The following is a 15,960-nucleotide window of genomic DNA, read 5'->3' on the forward strand; positions in this document are numbered from 1 at the left end:
TTCAAAGTTCTACATGTATGAGGTTAAAATGAAGAAAATAGAAAATTTTAGATATTGATTTAGTTGAATAAATTGAGGTTTTATGGGTTAAATTGATAGGAATTGAAGTTAGAAGTGAAAATTGAGTGATTTATTAAAAGAATTCTAAGTTAGGTTTAAATAGGGATTAAGTTGAATAGAGCTCAAAATTTATGTTTTATAATGAATTTTATGAGTTAGAAATTGTTAATGAGTTGATTAAAAGAGAATATGAAGCTTAAGATAAAGAAAAAAGATTAGTAATGGAAAAAGGACGAAATTGGAATTTTTGTAAAAGTTTGATAGAAAGTGAAAAATGTGTTTTATGAATTAGTATATTGATGATTTTTAATTGTATGATTATTAGTAGCAAACGTAGCACCGGATACGTCATCAAAGAAGGGAAAAGAGAAAGTGAACGAAGATATCGATTAAATTCGATAAATAGTGGTTTGTATTTCTATAAACCGAGCTTAATCGTTATTGCTATATTTGATATTTATATTGTATGAAAATGTGAATGAGGTAAGTATTTTACCATATTGAAATGAATGTGATTTTGAATACCCTATTAACGATTAATCGGGCTAGTCGGATATAGTTGACATGTCATAGGAATTGGAAGTATTGGGATATTCCGACATTGAGTCGATGAGACACTATGTGTCGACTACTGTTAAAGTTCCGGATTTGTTCCGATGAAGTACTTTTTGTTCCGATGAAGTACTTTGTGTACTATAATGTTTGTAACGGCCTAATTTTCAGTGGTGTCGGAAATGGTGATTTGAGATCACTAAATTTGACAAATAAGATTGAACAAGATAGTAATTTAATATTTATGAGTCAAGTAAGAATTTAGAAGAATTTGTGAAATGGTGAAATTAGTGAATTAAAAGAATTTATTAGGTCAAACGGGTCAAAAATGGGGTATCGAGACCTCAAAGTTGAAAATCGAGCTATAAATATTTTTGTAAATATTTATGGAGTGTCATTGAGTTAGTATTAAAGTTTAGTTAGAAAATTTTAACGTTTGGATGGCTAATTAATTGAAAAGGATTAAATTGAAAATAGCACAAAATTTGTTAAATTGTGAGTAAATAGCTTAAGTATTTAAAAGATGGATTTAAAGAGCAATTAGACCCAAAGGTTAATGGCTGGACGGTTTGGGTATGAAATAAGCAAGAAAACAATGTGAATAAGGGCAAAATTGGAAATAGATAAAAGTTAATAGTTAAATAATGATGTAATTGAAAAATCTAGACATTTTCTTCATAATTTCTCAGCCAAAACGCCATAGAAGGTCTGGAGAAAGCTGGTTTTCATATTTTTACATCATGTGAGTCTAATTCTTGCTTTTTCTTGATAATTTTTATGTTTTTATGACTTTTACAATTAGGTCCACTTGTAGAATTCATTAGTTTTTGATTTTATGGGTGAAATTGGAAGTTACCCTGGATGGATAAGGAATTTTATGATGAATTATTATGAAATTTAAGTTCTAATTTCATATTAAGGTGGTTTTATTAAGTGATTTTGATAGGAAATGATATTTAGGACCTAATTGTGAAAAAGTTGTGAATTGAAGGTTGCTGTTGAAATTCAGAATATAAAAGGTTTTGAAATAGTTTATAATGATAAAATAAAGTGTTAATTGAGAAAAATTAGTTCAATTGATGGGTGAATTGAGTAGGGACTAAATTGTGAAAATTGTAAATTTTGGGGTAAAAGTGCAATTTCGAAATTTGAACAGCATAAATTGTGAAGTGAAATAGAAATCAAATAAATGCTAATGAGTAGAAATATTTTATATTATAGATCAAGAATCCAAAGAAGAACGAGGAAAAGAAAAAGTTGCGAATAGTCCCAAAATTTCAATATCTTCTACAAATTAGCCGGGTAAGTTCATATGGTTGAAATTAGATGTTTATTTGTGAATGATTGAAGTATATAATGTGTTATTATATACGAATTTGTTGTGGGATTGTGTAGATTTTGTTAATGAAAGAATAAATGTGGAAATGCAAATTAGGAAAAACGCAGGATTGAGTACGTTAAGTATCGTGGCGTGTGATGAATTGACGGATAAGACCATGGTTGTTCCATGGCAAAGTGTGAAACGTAGGTATGGTATCATCCATCTTGAGTTGTGAAATGTAGGTATGGTATTATCCATCTTGAGTGTGAAATGTAGGTATGGTATTATCAAATCCATACTGGAGTTAAGAAATGTAGGTATGGCATTTCCCATACCGAGTTAAAAAATGTAGGTATGGTATTTCAATGAGGAAAACCATACTGAGTTGTGAATCGTGGCATTGAGCAACGACGTACTCAATTTCGTAAGCCGTTTCCTAATTTGATTATAAGAAATAAAAGAGAAGTGATCCAAATGGAAGAGATTGAGTAGTTGTTACTGTTGAGCTCAACTATGTGAATTATTATAACAATGGTTGTGAATCGCAGGAAACTTTAGTAAGTGTTTTGGTATTGTTTGGAAATATTATGTTTGGTAAGCATTACTTTTAACCTATGAACTTACTAAGCTTCAATAAGCTTACTTGTGTGTGTTTAATATTTTTATGTAGATTGACTTGAAGTGAAGTGGGTAGATCGGATCAACACAACAAAGCACACTATCCAGATCAATTCCGGTAGCTTTTGTTTTAAGTTTGAAGATTTATATGGCATGTATAGAGTTTGAATGAATTGAAGTAAAGATGTTATAAACTAGTTAACAATATTTGTACTAAAACAGTTTTCGGTAAGTAACAGTAGTTTGACTTTGAAAAATCACTAAAAATAGTAGAAATGGAATTAAATAATGAATAAATTATGGAATCGAATCTCGATGAGTCTATTTTCATATGGAAGAAGCAAAACAGGTATATGAGCTATATTTTATGATATGTTTAAATTTTTGTGAAACAGGGCCAGAGCGATTTCTGGATCCCCTGTTCTGACTTTGGAAATTCACCATAAATTTTACAAAGATAATTAGAAGCCATACTTTATATGTACAGATTCCTTATTGAGTCTAGTTTTATTAGAGACAAACGGCATAGTCATTGAAGCTCTGTACAGAGAGATATCTGATTCGTAATACACAAAGGTTAGAGTAGTCAAACCCTGAAACAGGGGAGATTTTAAATAATAAACTGTACTAATTGGCTTGACCAAAAATTCTAGAAAAAAATTGGTAAGTAGATATATGAGTATAAATTCAGAGAAAATTTACGGATTTGGATTTCGAGTTTTATAACTCAAGATATGAATTATTTAGCAACTATGACACAGTTGGACAGCTTGTCTGGAAAGTGTGATATAAATTGTTTGAATTTGTTTAAGTGCTCAAATAAGTTTAGTAATGCCTCGTGCTCGACTCCGGCAACGGTCTCGGGTAAAGGGGGCGTTACAATGTTAAAGTTTCGGATTTGTTCCGATGAAGCACTATGTGCTTATCCCGGAGTGTGGGTTGGATCCGTGTATCCGTTAGTATCCGAGTTATGTTAATAAGGGTAAATAAAGTAAAGGTTATTAAAGTACTGATTGATATTGAATAATAGCAATAATGTGTTTGAATTACCATGTTTTAAAGTTGATTAAGCTATTGTTTATAGAAATACCACTGAGAGTATTCTCAGCGTACGGTTTATTTCGTCTTGAGGCTAGGTCTGAAAGTATAAGGACTCAAAGATACAAGCCGATCCCCAAACTCAAATTGGTGAAGTTTCTATCTTTTAGAAAATGACATTGTACCTAGGATGTCTTTTGGTTATTTTGAAAGTATCTAAGTTGTTAAGTGATATTTTGGTATATTTTGTAAATGTTACCAAAACCTTAAGTATGGTATGTTTTGATATGTTAGTGAAGAGTAATAAGAGGAATTGTTGGTAAATGTTGTAGAGAGAAGAAATGAAGATGTTATAAACTTAGTTATTAACATTTTATACTAAAATAGATTTGGACAGTAACAGTAGTCCAACTTTGAAAATATACCAAAAATAGTATAAAGTGAATTAGATGATGAATAAAATATGTAATTGAAGCTTAATTAATCTATTTTTATATGGAAGAAACAAAATAGGTAAAAGAGTTGTATTTTATGAGATATTTATGTTTTGGTGAAATAGGGTTAGAACAATTTCTGGATTCCCTGTTCTTACTTTAGAAATTCACCATAAATTTTGTATTAAGAATTAGGACTCAAACTTTTTTGTATGGATTCCTTATTGAGTCTATTTTTAATTGAAACAAATGGCATAGTCATTGGATTTCTGTACAGGAAGAAATTTGATTCGTAGTGCACAAGGGTCAGAGTAGCCGAACCCTGAAACAGGGGAGACTTTTTCTAATAAACTGTACTAATTGGCCTGACCAAAAATTCTAGAAAAAAATTAGTAAGTAGATATATGAGTCTAGTTTCAGGGAAAATTTACGGAATTGGATTTTGAGTTTCGTAACTCGAGATATGATTTTTTTAACAACCGTGACGCAGATGGATAGTTTACTACGAAAACTGTTTAAGTGCTAAGATAAGTTTTGTAATGTCTCCTGCTTGACTCCGGCAACGGTCTCGGGTAGGAGGATGTTACAATCCTAGGACATAATATCACCTTCACTGCCAACAATATCTAATCAGACTAATTCAACTTATTTAGTTTAATTCACATTTATCAATTGCATAACAAATAAATCATTTAACAACATCATTCACGTTCATTCATAAGGTCTAAGGTCTTATTACATCTAATCACAGGGTTATGCTAAGTTAAATTTTACTATTAGTCCTTAAACTTTATGAAATTTGTGGATTCAGTTCTTGTATTTCAATTTGTTCTTCTTTAACCATTGTATTTTTCAAATTCTAAAATTGTGGTCCTCACCAAATAAAAATTGTTAAATTTATTAAGTTCTATTATTTCTAAAAACTAATACAATAAATATATTATCATATATGCAATGTCATATCAACTTAAAATTTCATACATTACTCACTAAAAATTTAGTTAATAGATTAGCAACTATCATTTGTATTAGTTTAGTTTTCTTTTTGTCTCACGCTATAGTATTACTACAGTAACAGCAGGTAAACGTACCGCTCATCCAAAAGGCCCTTAGACTCGAAGATTAGTAGAATATAGAAGGGATGAGAAAAGTAATCTCTATTGTATAGGATCAGCGTTTAAAAATGACTTAATTCACACATTACCTTTTGAAGTATACTCATTTTTTATTTTGGTATCAACATTTTTTTGTCTTAGCTTGGTACTTAAAGTACAATTTCTTCTATTTTTGTCCATTTTATAACGGATGTTAAAAAGAAATTATTTGGCAACTTTAGCTAACGAAAAAGCACCACATGACATGTTTTGACCAATGAAAAAATGTCACATGATAATTAAATTTATTTAAAATAAAAAATTATAATATTAAATATTTAGATATCAAAAAACATTTTTAACTTTGAGCGACTATTGATCAACATTGATTAATGTTGTTCGGTCAACCAATGGCGCTATTACAACACACGTCCTTTTTTAATATTATATATATTATATTGAATAAAATGTAAAAGAATCATATATATATATATATATAATTGAAAAATCTAAATAATATAGAAAAATTAAAAAAGTATTTAAATTTCAAGTAATTGAGAAATTAACTTGAAATTCAAATACCTTTTAAAATTTTAGAATTTTATAAAAATATTTTACTTTTATAATTTTTTATACTTTTTATTTTCTTACATTTTTGTAATAAATTATTAATTTTAATTAATTTCTTTTCAATTATCGCATTTTTTAATTTTAATTTTATAATTTATATTTTTTTCAAAATTTATATTTTTTGATTTTTTATATTTATATACTTTTTTAATATATGTATATATTTAATAAAAGAAAATATATTTTTTCATAAAAATGCTATATGGCACTTTATAATTGGGAAAAATAGAAAAAAATGTTGGTTTTAAAACATATTTAGCAAAGTAGGCCTTTCCTTTTTAATTTGAAGAAATAAATTGATTTTGGAGAGAGAAATAGAAAATGCTTCCTGTAGAAAATGTTTTCAGCCGACATGTCAAAAAACGCTTTCTACAAAATGCATTTTCTTTTGACATATCAGTGGTTTTATCCTTGAGTATTACGTTCGATTCATATCCTATTTACATTTGTATTTTTTATTTCATGTTGTTTTAATTTTTTAAAATTTTTAATTAATATTTTTTTTGTGTTAAAAAAACCTAACTCAACAAATATCCTAAGCCTAAAAATTCGATACACTATCATTCCAATAATTCCCTAAAAAAAGGCCATGATCTAAATTACTTCTCCTAAGCAACTCCCAGCCATGTGCAGGGCAATATTGTTCTGCCCAACTTACTTATATCTTGATAGTTTCCACAAAATCCCAAGATAAGCCTTGAAACACAAAGGACTTATTGCTATTGATTCGATGATCCCTATAGGACTTGGTCAACGATAATTAATTATTGGGGATAGACAAATCGGTAAAACAGCAGTAGCCACGGATACGATTCTCAATCAGTAAGGGCAACATGTAATATGTGTTTATTTAGCTATTGGTCAAAAACCATCTTCTGTGGCACAAGTAGTGACCATTTTCCAAGAAAGGGGAGCGATGGAGTACACCATTGTGGTAGCCGAAACAGCGGATTCCCCAGCTACATTACAATACCTCGCTCCTTATACAGGAGCTACTTTGGTTGAATATTTTGTGTCATGAACAACACACCTTAATCATTTATCATGATCTTTCCAAGCAAGCACAAGCTTATTGCCAAATATCTCTTCTATTATGAAGATTGCTGGGTTGTAAAGCTTATCCAGGAGATGTTTTTTATTTGCATTCGCGCCTTTTAGAAAGAGTCACTAAATCAAGTTTTTAGTTAGGTGAAGAAAGTATGACTGCTTTACCAATAGTTGAGACTAAAAGTGTGGATAGGCCGGGCCGGCCTAGTCCAGACAAAATTTTAGGCCCGTTTCTAGGCCCGAGCCCGGCTCAGCCCGAAATATGGGTATAAAAATTTGTACAAGCCATGCCCGAAATAAACTTGTTAAGCCTGAGCCCGGCCCGACCCTGCCCATATTAATTTTAGCTTATTTCATTAAATAAAAAATTTTAAAATATAATAAATCAAATACATTGAAAAACATAAAAACAAATATTAAAACAAGAAACAAATAAAAAATTAGACTAAAACAATTATTAAAATAATACACAAATTGAAAATATAATAAAAAGTGGTGATATTAAAATTGAAAATAAAATGTAAATATGATTAAAAATAAAAAATATATTTAGTATATAATTGGTAGGGCCCGGCCAAAAAGTTTTACCCGAGGCCTGGCTCGTTTTCTAAACGGGCCTCATTTTTTGCCCAAACTCATAATTCAGGCCTATATTTTTACCCAAACCCTCCCATTGTAACCCGGCCCTGTACACCTCTAGTTGAGACCTAGTTAGGAGACGTTTCGACGTATATTCCTACTAATATGATTTCCATTACAGATGGCCAAAAATTCTTATCTGTCGATCTATTCAATGCTGGAATCAAACCTGCTATTAATGTGGGGATTTCCATCTCTAAAGTAGGATCCGCGGCTCAAATTAAAGCTATGAAAAAGTCACTGGTAAATCAAAATTGGAATTAGCCCAATTTTCTGAATTAGAAGCCTTTGCACAATTTGCTTCTAATCTCGATAAAGCTACTCACAATCAATTGGCACGAGGTAAACGATTACATGAGTTGCTTAAACAATCCAAATCAGATCCTCTTATAGTGGCAGAACATATAAGTACTATTTATACCGGAACGAATGGCTACCTTGATTCATTAAAAATTGGACAAGGAAATTTTTTGTTGAGATACATACTTACTTAAAAACAAATAAACCTCAATTCGAATAAATCATATCTTCTACCAAGACATTTACTGAGGAAGTAGAAATGCTTTTGAAAGACACTTTTCAAGAACAAATGGAACATTTTTTACTTCAGAAACAATTATAAATAGAAAATTCTAACTTAATGGAATATAGAGAAATCGATTCTAAATTGCATCCAAAAGGATTTGAACCTATACCAAAGGTTTAGAAGACCTTTGTCCTATCCATTAGACAATGGACACTTTTCATTACGACTTTTTTGACATTTTGACTTTTTTTCTCTTATTCGGTTTTTTCTTTTCTCTTGGTTGGAAAAACTAAAGAACATGTGAAATATTGTATTTTAGGAATTGCGTATTTATTAATTCAATTCAATGATGCTAATGCATCGTTGAATTGAATTAATAAATATTTAAATAGATAGAATTTGAATATCGAGCGGGTAGCGGGAATTGAACCCGCATCATTAGTTTGGGCTAGAGGTTATAGTCGACATTGATTCATTATTTTTAGCGTCTCTAATTCAAAACCGAACATGAAATTTTGGTTTCATTCGGCTCTTTTATGGAATATGGATAAATAAAAATAAATAAACAAAATAGAATATAAATAAGATAAAGATAAGGCAAGAACGAAATGAAATAAGAATTCGGCCCGTAACATCTATGTTAGCTTTTCTGTCGAAAACATTCAAAACAATTCGCTTTAATGATCCTTCTAGAAAAGTGGAATTAAAAGAGAACAAATTTTCTAGTTACTTTGTTCTCTATTTTTATTTGGGAAAATCCTTAGGAAAAATGTTTTGTTTTCGCCGAGCTAAAACAAGATGTAAATGTCTCTAATAAACGATCAAAATATCATATGCGCCATACTAACAACCCAAAAAGAGTAGCCCAAGAGGCCCCACTCCCTTTCATCCATCTAGGATTTCCTAAGTTTGTTTTTATCCAATATAAAAGGTTTTTGAAGAAAAATTGCACCCAGCAATTTCTTGGCACAAAAAACTTCCAAATATTCTCAACACCCGAACAATCCCTAAGAACGTGCAAAATATCTTCAATTTCATTGTGACAAACTAGACATGACATGTTTTGCCCAATGCCCCTTCGGACACGCTCCTTATTGGTAAGCAATCTTTGTTTGCAAACAAGCCATAAGAAAAAGCAAACCCGGTGTGGTCCTTGATACTTCCAAACAAACTTCTACCTATCTTCTCGCGCATTCCATGTGTTTTTTTTAATCTTCCGATATACGCTTGTTGCCAAGAAACCTTCATTAGCTGTATGAATCCAAAAGATTTTATCAAGACTTACCAGAGGATGTGGAGGAGGAATGTTCACAATTTTTTTAACAACTTCTTCTGGTAATCTCTCCCTAAAGGCCTGGAGATTCCAAGCTCCATCTTTGGCAACCATGTCTTTGAGAGGACAGTCCGTGATTGGTATATCAATAGAAGAAGGCAATGTTTTTAAAGGCTCTACTTTTGAGATCCAAAGTCCTCCCTTAGCAGAGGCCATACATTTGCAATCCCTTGCCAAATAGCTGAGCAACTTCCTCTTATAATGTCTTCAGGAATCCTTTTGCTCGTCCCATACTTTGAGCGCAACACCCTTACCTATAAAGCTTTCTCCTTGGTGATAAAATCAAATCTTAATTTTAGCAAGAATGAGGTATTTTGATCTTCTAAATGGTGAATGCCTAAACCACCACATTTTCGAGGTTGATACATTGAACCCTAGTTGACTAGTACCATTTTTCGTAGCCCTGTACTGGATCCCCAGATAAATTGTCTTGCCAAGCTTCAATCTCCTCACATACCCCTTTCGGGACTTGCATGGACTGAATGAAGTAATTTGGAACAGTAAAGAGGACTGATTGTGCCAAAGTGAATCTTTCTGCCAGAGAAAGTTGTTTTGCATCCCAGTTACATAGCTTAGTTCTGACCTTCTCAACCACAAATGCCAAGGTTGCGTTAGTGACTCTTTTGTGGAATAGCGGAATTCCTAAGTATGATCCCAACTCTTGGACCTTTTGAAAACTTAGTAACTTGCTTAGTTGGTTACTTAGATTATCATCGACTCCTCAAGAAAAGAACATATCGATTTTTTTTTTTGCATTAATCCGGTGCCACGAGATGCTACAAAACCAATCAAGAATACTTTTAATTAATGAGCAATGTTTCGTATCTGCTTTGGAAAAAATCACTAAATCATCAGCAAAGAATAAGTGTGATAAAGTTGATCCGGCCTGCGCAAGCTTGATAGGACTCCAGTCACTAGCAGTCTCTGCTGCTTTGATGTTGTCCCCTAACCATTCCATACATAAAACAAATAAGGAAGGTGACAGAAGGCATCATTGACGTACTCTTCTTGTGGGTCAAAGTTTTCCTATAGGTACTTTATTCCACATAACATGCATAATAGATGTCGAAATGGCATACATAATTACTTTACGTAAAAGGTTCGATATTCCTACTACATGTATCGATCTATCAATGAATTCCCAACTAACCCTATCATAGGCTTTCTCCAAGTCAATTTTAATAGCCATCCACTTGTTACTATTTCCTCACATGGAATGAATAACTTCATAGGTAATTAGAATATTATCAGAGATATTCCAGCCAGCAATAAACCCAACCTATTCTTATGCAATAATTTTAAGGAACATCACTTTGAATCTATTAGCTATTACTTTTATAACCAATTTATAAAGCAGGTCGACTATTCTTTGGGATAAGAACGATAAGTTTATTATTTAGTTCTTGGTCAACACGCCGTCCTTTAAACACTTCTTTCAGCCATTCACAAATTGCCCCCCTCCCGACCCATGCTATCTCACTGGTTTTGAAAAAGTAAAGCATGAAACCTATCACTTTCGGGAGCTTTGAGTAGGGTCATATCAAAAAGTGATGTTTTAATTTCTTCATTTGAGACCTCTTTTCCTAAAAAGTCAATCTCTCATTGCTCCAATCAAGGAAAATAGCTAGGCAATTCTTCCATCCTACTTGACATTTCCCCATACAGCTATTGAAAATAAGACATCGCTCCTGATTGAATTTCATTTAGTTCATACAACCAATCACCATTACCGTTATACAAGGCATCAGTGCTATTAACTTTCCTTCGTAGTGTCCAACTATGGAAAAAAATTGTGTTCTTGTCTCCTTGTTTGAGCCAATCACACCTTGACTTTTGTTTTTAAAGTAACTCTTTGTGATTAAACACCTCAACCTGTACATGTCCCTTTTAGTGACCATATTCAAATTCAATCTTTCCATATCATTTTTTCTAAAAAACTTTATAATAATATATTTATTAATTAAAATAAAAAATTAAAACAACATATAATAATAAATAAATAAATTTAAATAGAAGAAGAACGAAACTCAAAACTAATATGTTAAAAGCAAAACATTTTTATTTCTTTCTTCAAAATTAATTTATTTCCTCAAATATGGAGGAAAAATTGCCAACATTGCAAATTTTATTTTCCGACTTTTTCCCTAATTTTCCCTTTATAAATGGCTATAATTTTTTAAAAACAAAACATATAATAAAAACACATTTTAAATACCAGAATTTAAAAAAATTAAAAACAATAATACGCGAATTAAACGTTTATAATCTAATGATTGATTCAACAAATTATCAACTTCTACTTTGACAGTTCTATTGCTTGTTTAATAATAATAATATAATTATTTAAAATTCATAAAAATTAATTTTATCATATTTACCTCTCGATTTAATATCCATTTTTTTTTTCATAATTTTATGTCACCAATCAAACTAATCTAAGCAATAATTCTGAACTTAACCAATGTGTGCGATGCAACATCTTCATATAGAATAACGTCCTTACTGTACAAAGCTGTGTGCCAATGTCTTTGTCATGCTTAGGTGTCACAATTCAACCAATACTTTGGACAGAGAGAACAGAAACCTAAAGCCACCCGCGTTGAGATAAGAGGCACCCACAAGTACTAATTTCCAAGTAAAACACTACGTTAAATAGCCATATAATAATTCAATGGGATACACGCAGAAGCATAGTTGATTGAAATCCTTTGAGAGCATTTCATATATTAAGAATCACAGTAACATCAGCAACGAACTACAGCAATTACATTAAGGCCATGGATCTATAGCCAAGATCCATGATTCTACCATAATAAGCATAATACTGCAAAGCCTAAAATACAATAGGGTACTAAACTTAACCTCCAAAACCATAGAGAGTCCTGCCTTGCCTTTTCAAGGCATAAACAACATCCATGGCGGTAACAGTCTTCCTTCTGGCGTGCTCAGTGTATGTCACTGCATCACGAATCACGTTCTCCAAGAAGATCTTCAATACGCCTCGGGTTTCTTCGTAGATCAAACCGCTAATTCTCTTCACACCTCCCCTACGAGCCAAACGGCGAATCGCAGGCTTGGTAATGCCCTGAATGTTGTCCCTTAAGACCTTCCTATGCCTCTTGGCTCCTCCCTTTCCGAGCCCCTTACCTCCCTTTCCTCTTCCTGACATTGTAGTGAAAAGCTGGAATTTCAAAGAAAATTTTTCAGAGGACGAAGAAGAATAGAGAATACTGAATCGCAACTGTGGAATGGATAGGGATTTTGTCGGTATTTATAGAGAGAATGATTGTTGTTTTGCGTGTTGTTGCTTTTTTGAAAGTTTGGCGGGGGCTAATCTGAGTCGCACGATCAAATTTTAATCGACGGTTCAAAGTATCTATCTGCGTGAAAAGAATGAGCTACATCTACACTGTTGATTCTTAATTAATCAACGGTTACTAGAAATACGATGTCTTTGTTCGGGGATTGTAGGAGTTTCGAATTTTGTATCTCATTTTTCTCTTGAGAATCTATCCCTGTTATGTTTAGTAAATTACATATACACCGTTGATAGGATTATCATCGACGGCTGAACTCAATTTTACGACATGTGACATAGATTGTGCTTTTTTTAGTGCTTTGACTTTGAAATTTTTAAAACAGGCCGGTTCAAGATTTTTGAGAAAAGAGTTCTTTTATTTCCATTTTGGCGGATTGCGCTCTCTTGAACAATATAATTTACACCAGAAAAATCAATGTAAAATTAGACTTTGTCGGCATTTCAGATATAAACTTATTTTCTTCACGTGGTAGTGACAACTTTAATGATAAATGTGATTGATTTAATTGATTTTTTATTCAATTCAATTAGTTTGTATCAGTTACTCAATCAATTGGTCCAAAATCTCTTCCAAATTGATATCTCAATTAATTTTTTATTCGACCAGTCTAATTCAAACAATATGAGAAAATGCTTCAATTGTTTGATATTACAATCCTTATTTGATATCAATTTTATGACTCGTTACATGTTTAATTTAGCTTATTGTTAACTTTGTTACATTAGATGCTTGAAGCATTAGGCTTGAAATTGATAGATTTTAAGCTTAGACTGTGAAAAGGGCTAGATTGTAAAGTTAATTTAGCTTATTGTTAACTTTGTTACATTAGGGGCTAAATTGAATAAATGTAAAATTTTTTATGAAATTATGTTATAAATAGAAAGTATAAGGTCCATATGAGAATATATAAAATCATATTTTAATCCAAAGCTATGAATCGAAAGTTATATTTATACCGAGTTTAGGGACTAAATTGAATAAAATGTAAAATATGGAGAAATTGAAAAATGGAATTATATAGGATCATGCATATCATAGCATAGTATGAAAGCGTTTGATATTTATTGGTTATATAAAATAATTGATTAAATCAAGATTTGGATTAAAGTGTAGTTAATTAGGGAAAATCTAAAATTACGAATTAGTCCCTAAAGTATCCACTCATTTCACATTTTGAACAGGTAAGTTCATATGGAACTTACTCTCTTATTTTATGTTATGTGTGATTTTGTGTTTGTTATCATATATAAATATGTTTATATATAATTAGAACATTAGTGAATTTGGCATGTAATGGACTGAATTGAAATGTTATATGATCATTGGTTATTATGTAATAGTATAGGGTGCAAATGTGAAAGTTGAGTGATTACAGGGCAAATAAATGAAATATGTGATCATGTATAAGGTACGATATGAATTATGAATAATTATAGGGATTGGTAATGTTATACATATACAAAAATGATGCTCGTGTGAACTTAGTAAAAAGTTAGGATACGACTGGCATTATATGCGTGCTTGATTAGAGATGTTATAGGTTATAATGAGATCTAGCATTTGTTGTAAATTCTCGAGTTATATGTAATAGAGGTTTACCCCGGACAGTTAACATGATGTAATCCCAGCTTGTGTGAGTAACTTATTTGAATGTTAATGTTGTCATGTGCCTAGTTATGACATTATACGCCAAGGATATCCAAATTGTATGCCAAGATGATTGGTAATTGTTACACTTATAAATAATCAAAGTAAGCCTAGTATTTCTATTTGAACTTGCTAAGCATTCTTAATGCTTACTCTAGTTGTTTCCTTTCCTCGTAGATTGTCACCTTATGAGACTTGCCGACCGGGATCAACATGATGCACACACTATTAACACGACAGTAGATATATGTTCATTTTAAGTTAAGACATTGTGGCGTGTATATAAGGGTACCTTGTTGAGTAAATGGTCATTTTGAGTTAGATGTTATATGGTAAATGTGGTAATGGGTAAATTTGCATGTTTAACATGGTACTTAACTTATAGTTGCATGATTTGGCTAAGGATGATGCCTTGTAAATGAAGCTCATAAGTCTTGTATGGTTTAATATGTTAAAGGTTGCAAGTGAATTAGTAGAAATAGCCAGGTTAATGGATGTTTAGAAATGGTAAGTTCGAATACTAAGCATAATACATAGCTTAGTGAATATATAACACCCCAGCCTGACATGTAACACCCTAACCTGACTCGTTTGTTGGATCTGGGTATGGAGCGTCACAAATGGACCGGGTTCTCCTATCCATAATTAATTTAAGCTAACTTAACTGATATAAAGAAAACTATAGTAAAATAATCTAAAAATAATATCAATAACAATTACAAAGGCCTTACGCCACTAAATGTTTATGCCTTCACAATTGCAGTCTCTAATTAGTCTATTCACTTACAAAGAGACACTTAAAATTTTAACTTATTGCTAACTAATTCGGAATCCAAACCTTAAGGATGTTGTCTGGTTACACTATGATTTATCCTGAGGTATAGCCTCCAAAGGTACTCTCTTCCTATGTGTATGACTGTAAATTATTGTGATCCCCGATCTTATCATTGTATAGTTGGGTCCCTCATTTGAGTTCCTTCTCTTCACCATAATTAAACCTTATCGCACGAGGGTAACAATGTAAAATAAACTAAACATAAATTTACTCATTGCTCACTCGAGGCGATTATTCTTTATCAGGGTGACAGACTCCATCTGATCCTCTAAGCTACTTGGCTTCCTATCAGACCTCTCTCCGGTCTAAGTTTCCACTCAACTATACCCCAAATACTTCACCATATCAGCAAATCCTATCATTAATTCTTGTCCTTCCTCCATTACACTTCCCTCTCTTTCGGGGTGTTCATTGTCCTCTATCTAACTTGGTTATGCACCTGTTTACATCATGTACCTTTATGGTGGGTTTCTCGTCTTTTCGACCAAGTGTTATTAGGACATACCCTTTTTGGTAGACTTCCATGGTCGGACCAATCCTTGGCAGACTCATTTATTTCCACACCTTAGTCTTGAAGAACTTGTTAACATTTTTGTAATGTGCTTGCCTTCAACAAGCCTCGCCACCCTGACGTACCCATTCTCCTTCCACTTATTGTTCGCAGTGGTGGGATTAAATCCAATAAACCACCAATAACCTAGACCTTTCCTAAGGACTCGCCCATCCCATAAATGAAGGTCAATCTGAGTATTTGAACCAACATGTTATCGTCCATGTGACTATACAAGCCTACCATATTACTTGCTTATTTCCTCCGTATGAGGCTATCATTGTGGCGGTGTATCCACACTAAACTTTCCTTAAAG

At 32.0% G+C, this 15,960-nt stretch overlaps 1 protein-coding gene, 1 long non-coding RNA gene and 1 pseudogene across 2 annotated transcripts; 2 read left to right on the forward strand and 1 right to left on the reverse strand.

The window, feature by feature from the left end:
• Positions 1-417: 417 nt before the first annotated feature.
• LOC128291737 (uncharacterized) lies at positions 418-2,783 on the forward strand. Its single transcript, XR_008281561.1, has 3 exons — positions 418-468; positions 1,834-1,914; positions 2,604-2,783. It is a non-coding gene; the product is annotated as an uncharacterized LOC128291737 (long non-coding RNA).
• A 3,880-nt stretch (positions 2,784-6,663) lies between these two features.
• On the forward strand, positions 6,664-7,927 carry LOC128279391 (ATP synthase subunit alpha, chloroplastic-like; annotated as a pseudogene).
• A 4,059-nt stretch (positions 7,928-11,986) lies between these two features.
• Positions 11,987-12,569, reverse strand: LOC108480129 (histone H4). Its single transcript, XM_017783010.2, has one exon. The coding sequence runs from the start codon at positions 12,459-12,461 to the stop codon at positions 12,150-12,152; it is 312 nt and encodes a 103-aa protein (XP_017638499.1). The 5' UTR covers positions 12,462-12,569; the 3' UTR covers positions 11,987-12,149.
• Between the last annotated feature and the right edge of the window lie 3,391 nt (positions 12,570-15,960).

This window comes from Gossypium arboreum, chromosome 1, assembly GCF_025698485.1.
Source record: "Gossypium arboreum isolate Shixiya-1 chromosome 1, ASM2569848v2, whole genome shotgun sequence".
Classification (NCBI taxonomy): Eukaryota; Viridiplantae; Streptophyta; class Magnoliopsida; order Malvales; family Malvaceae; genus Gossypium; species Gossypium arboreum.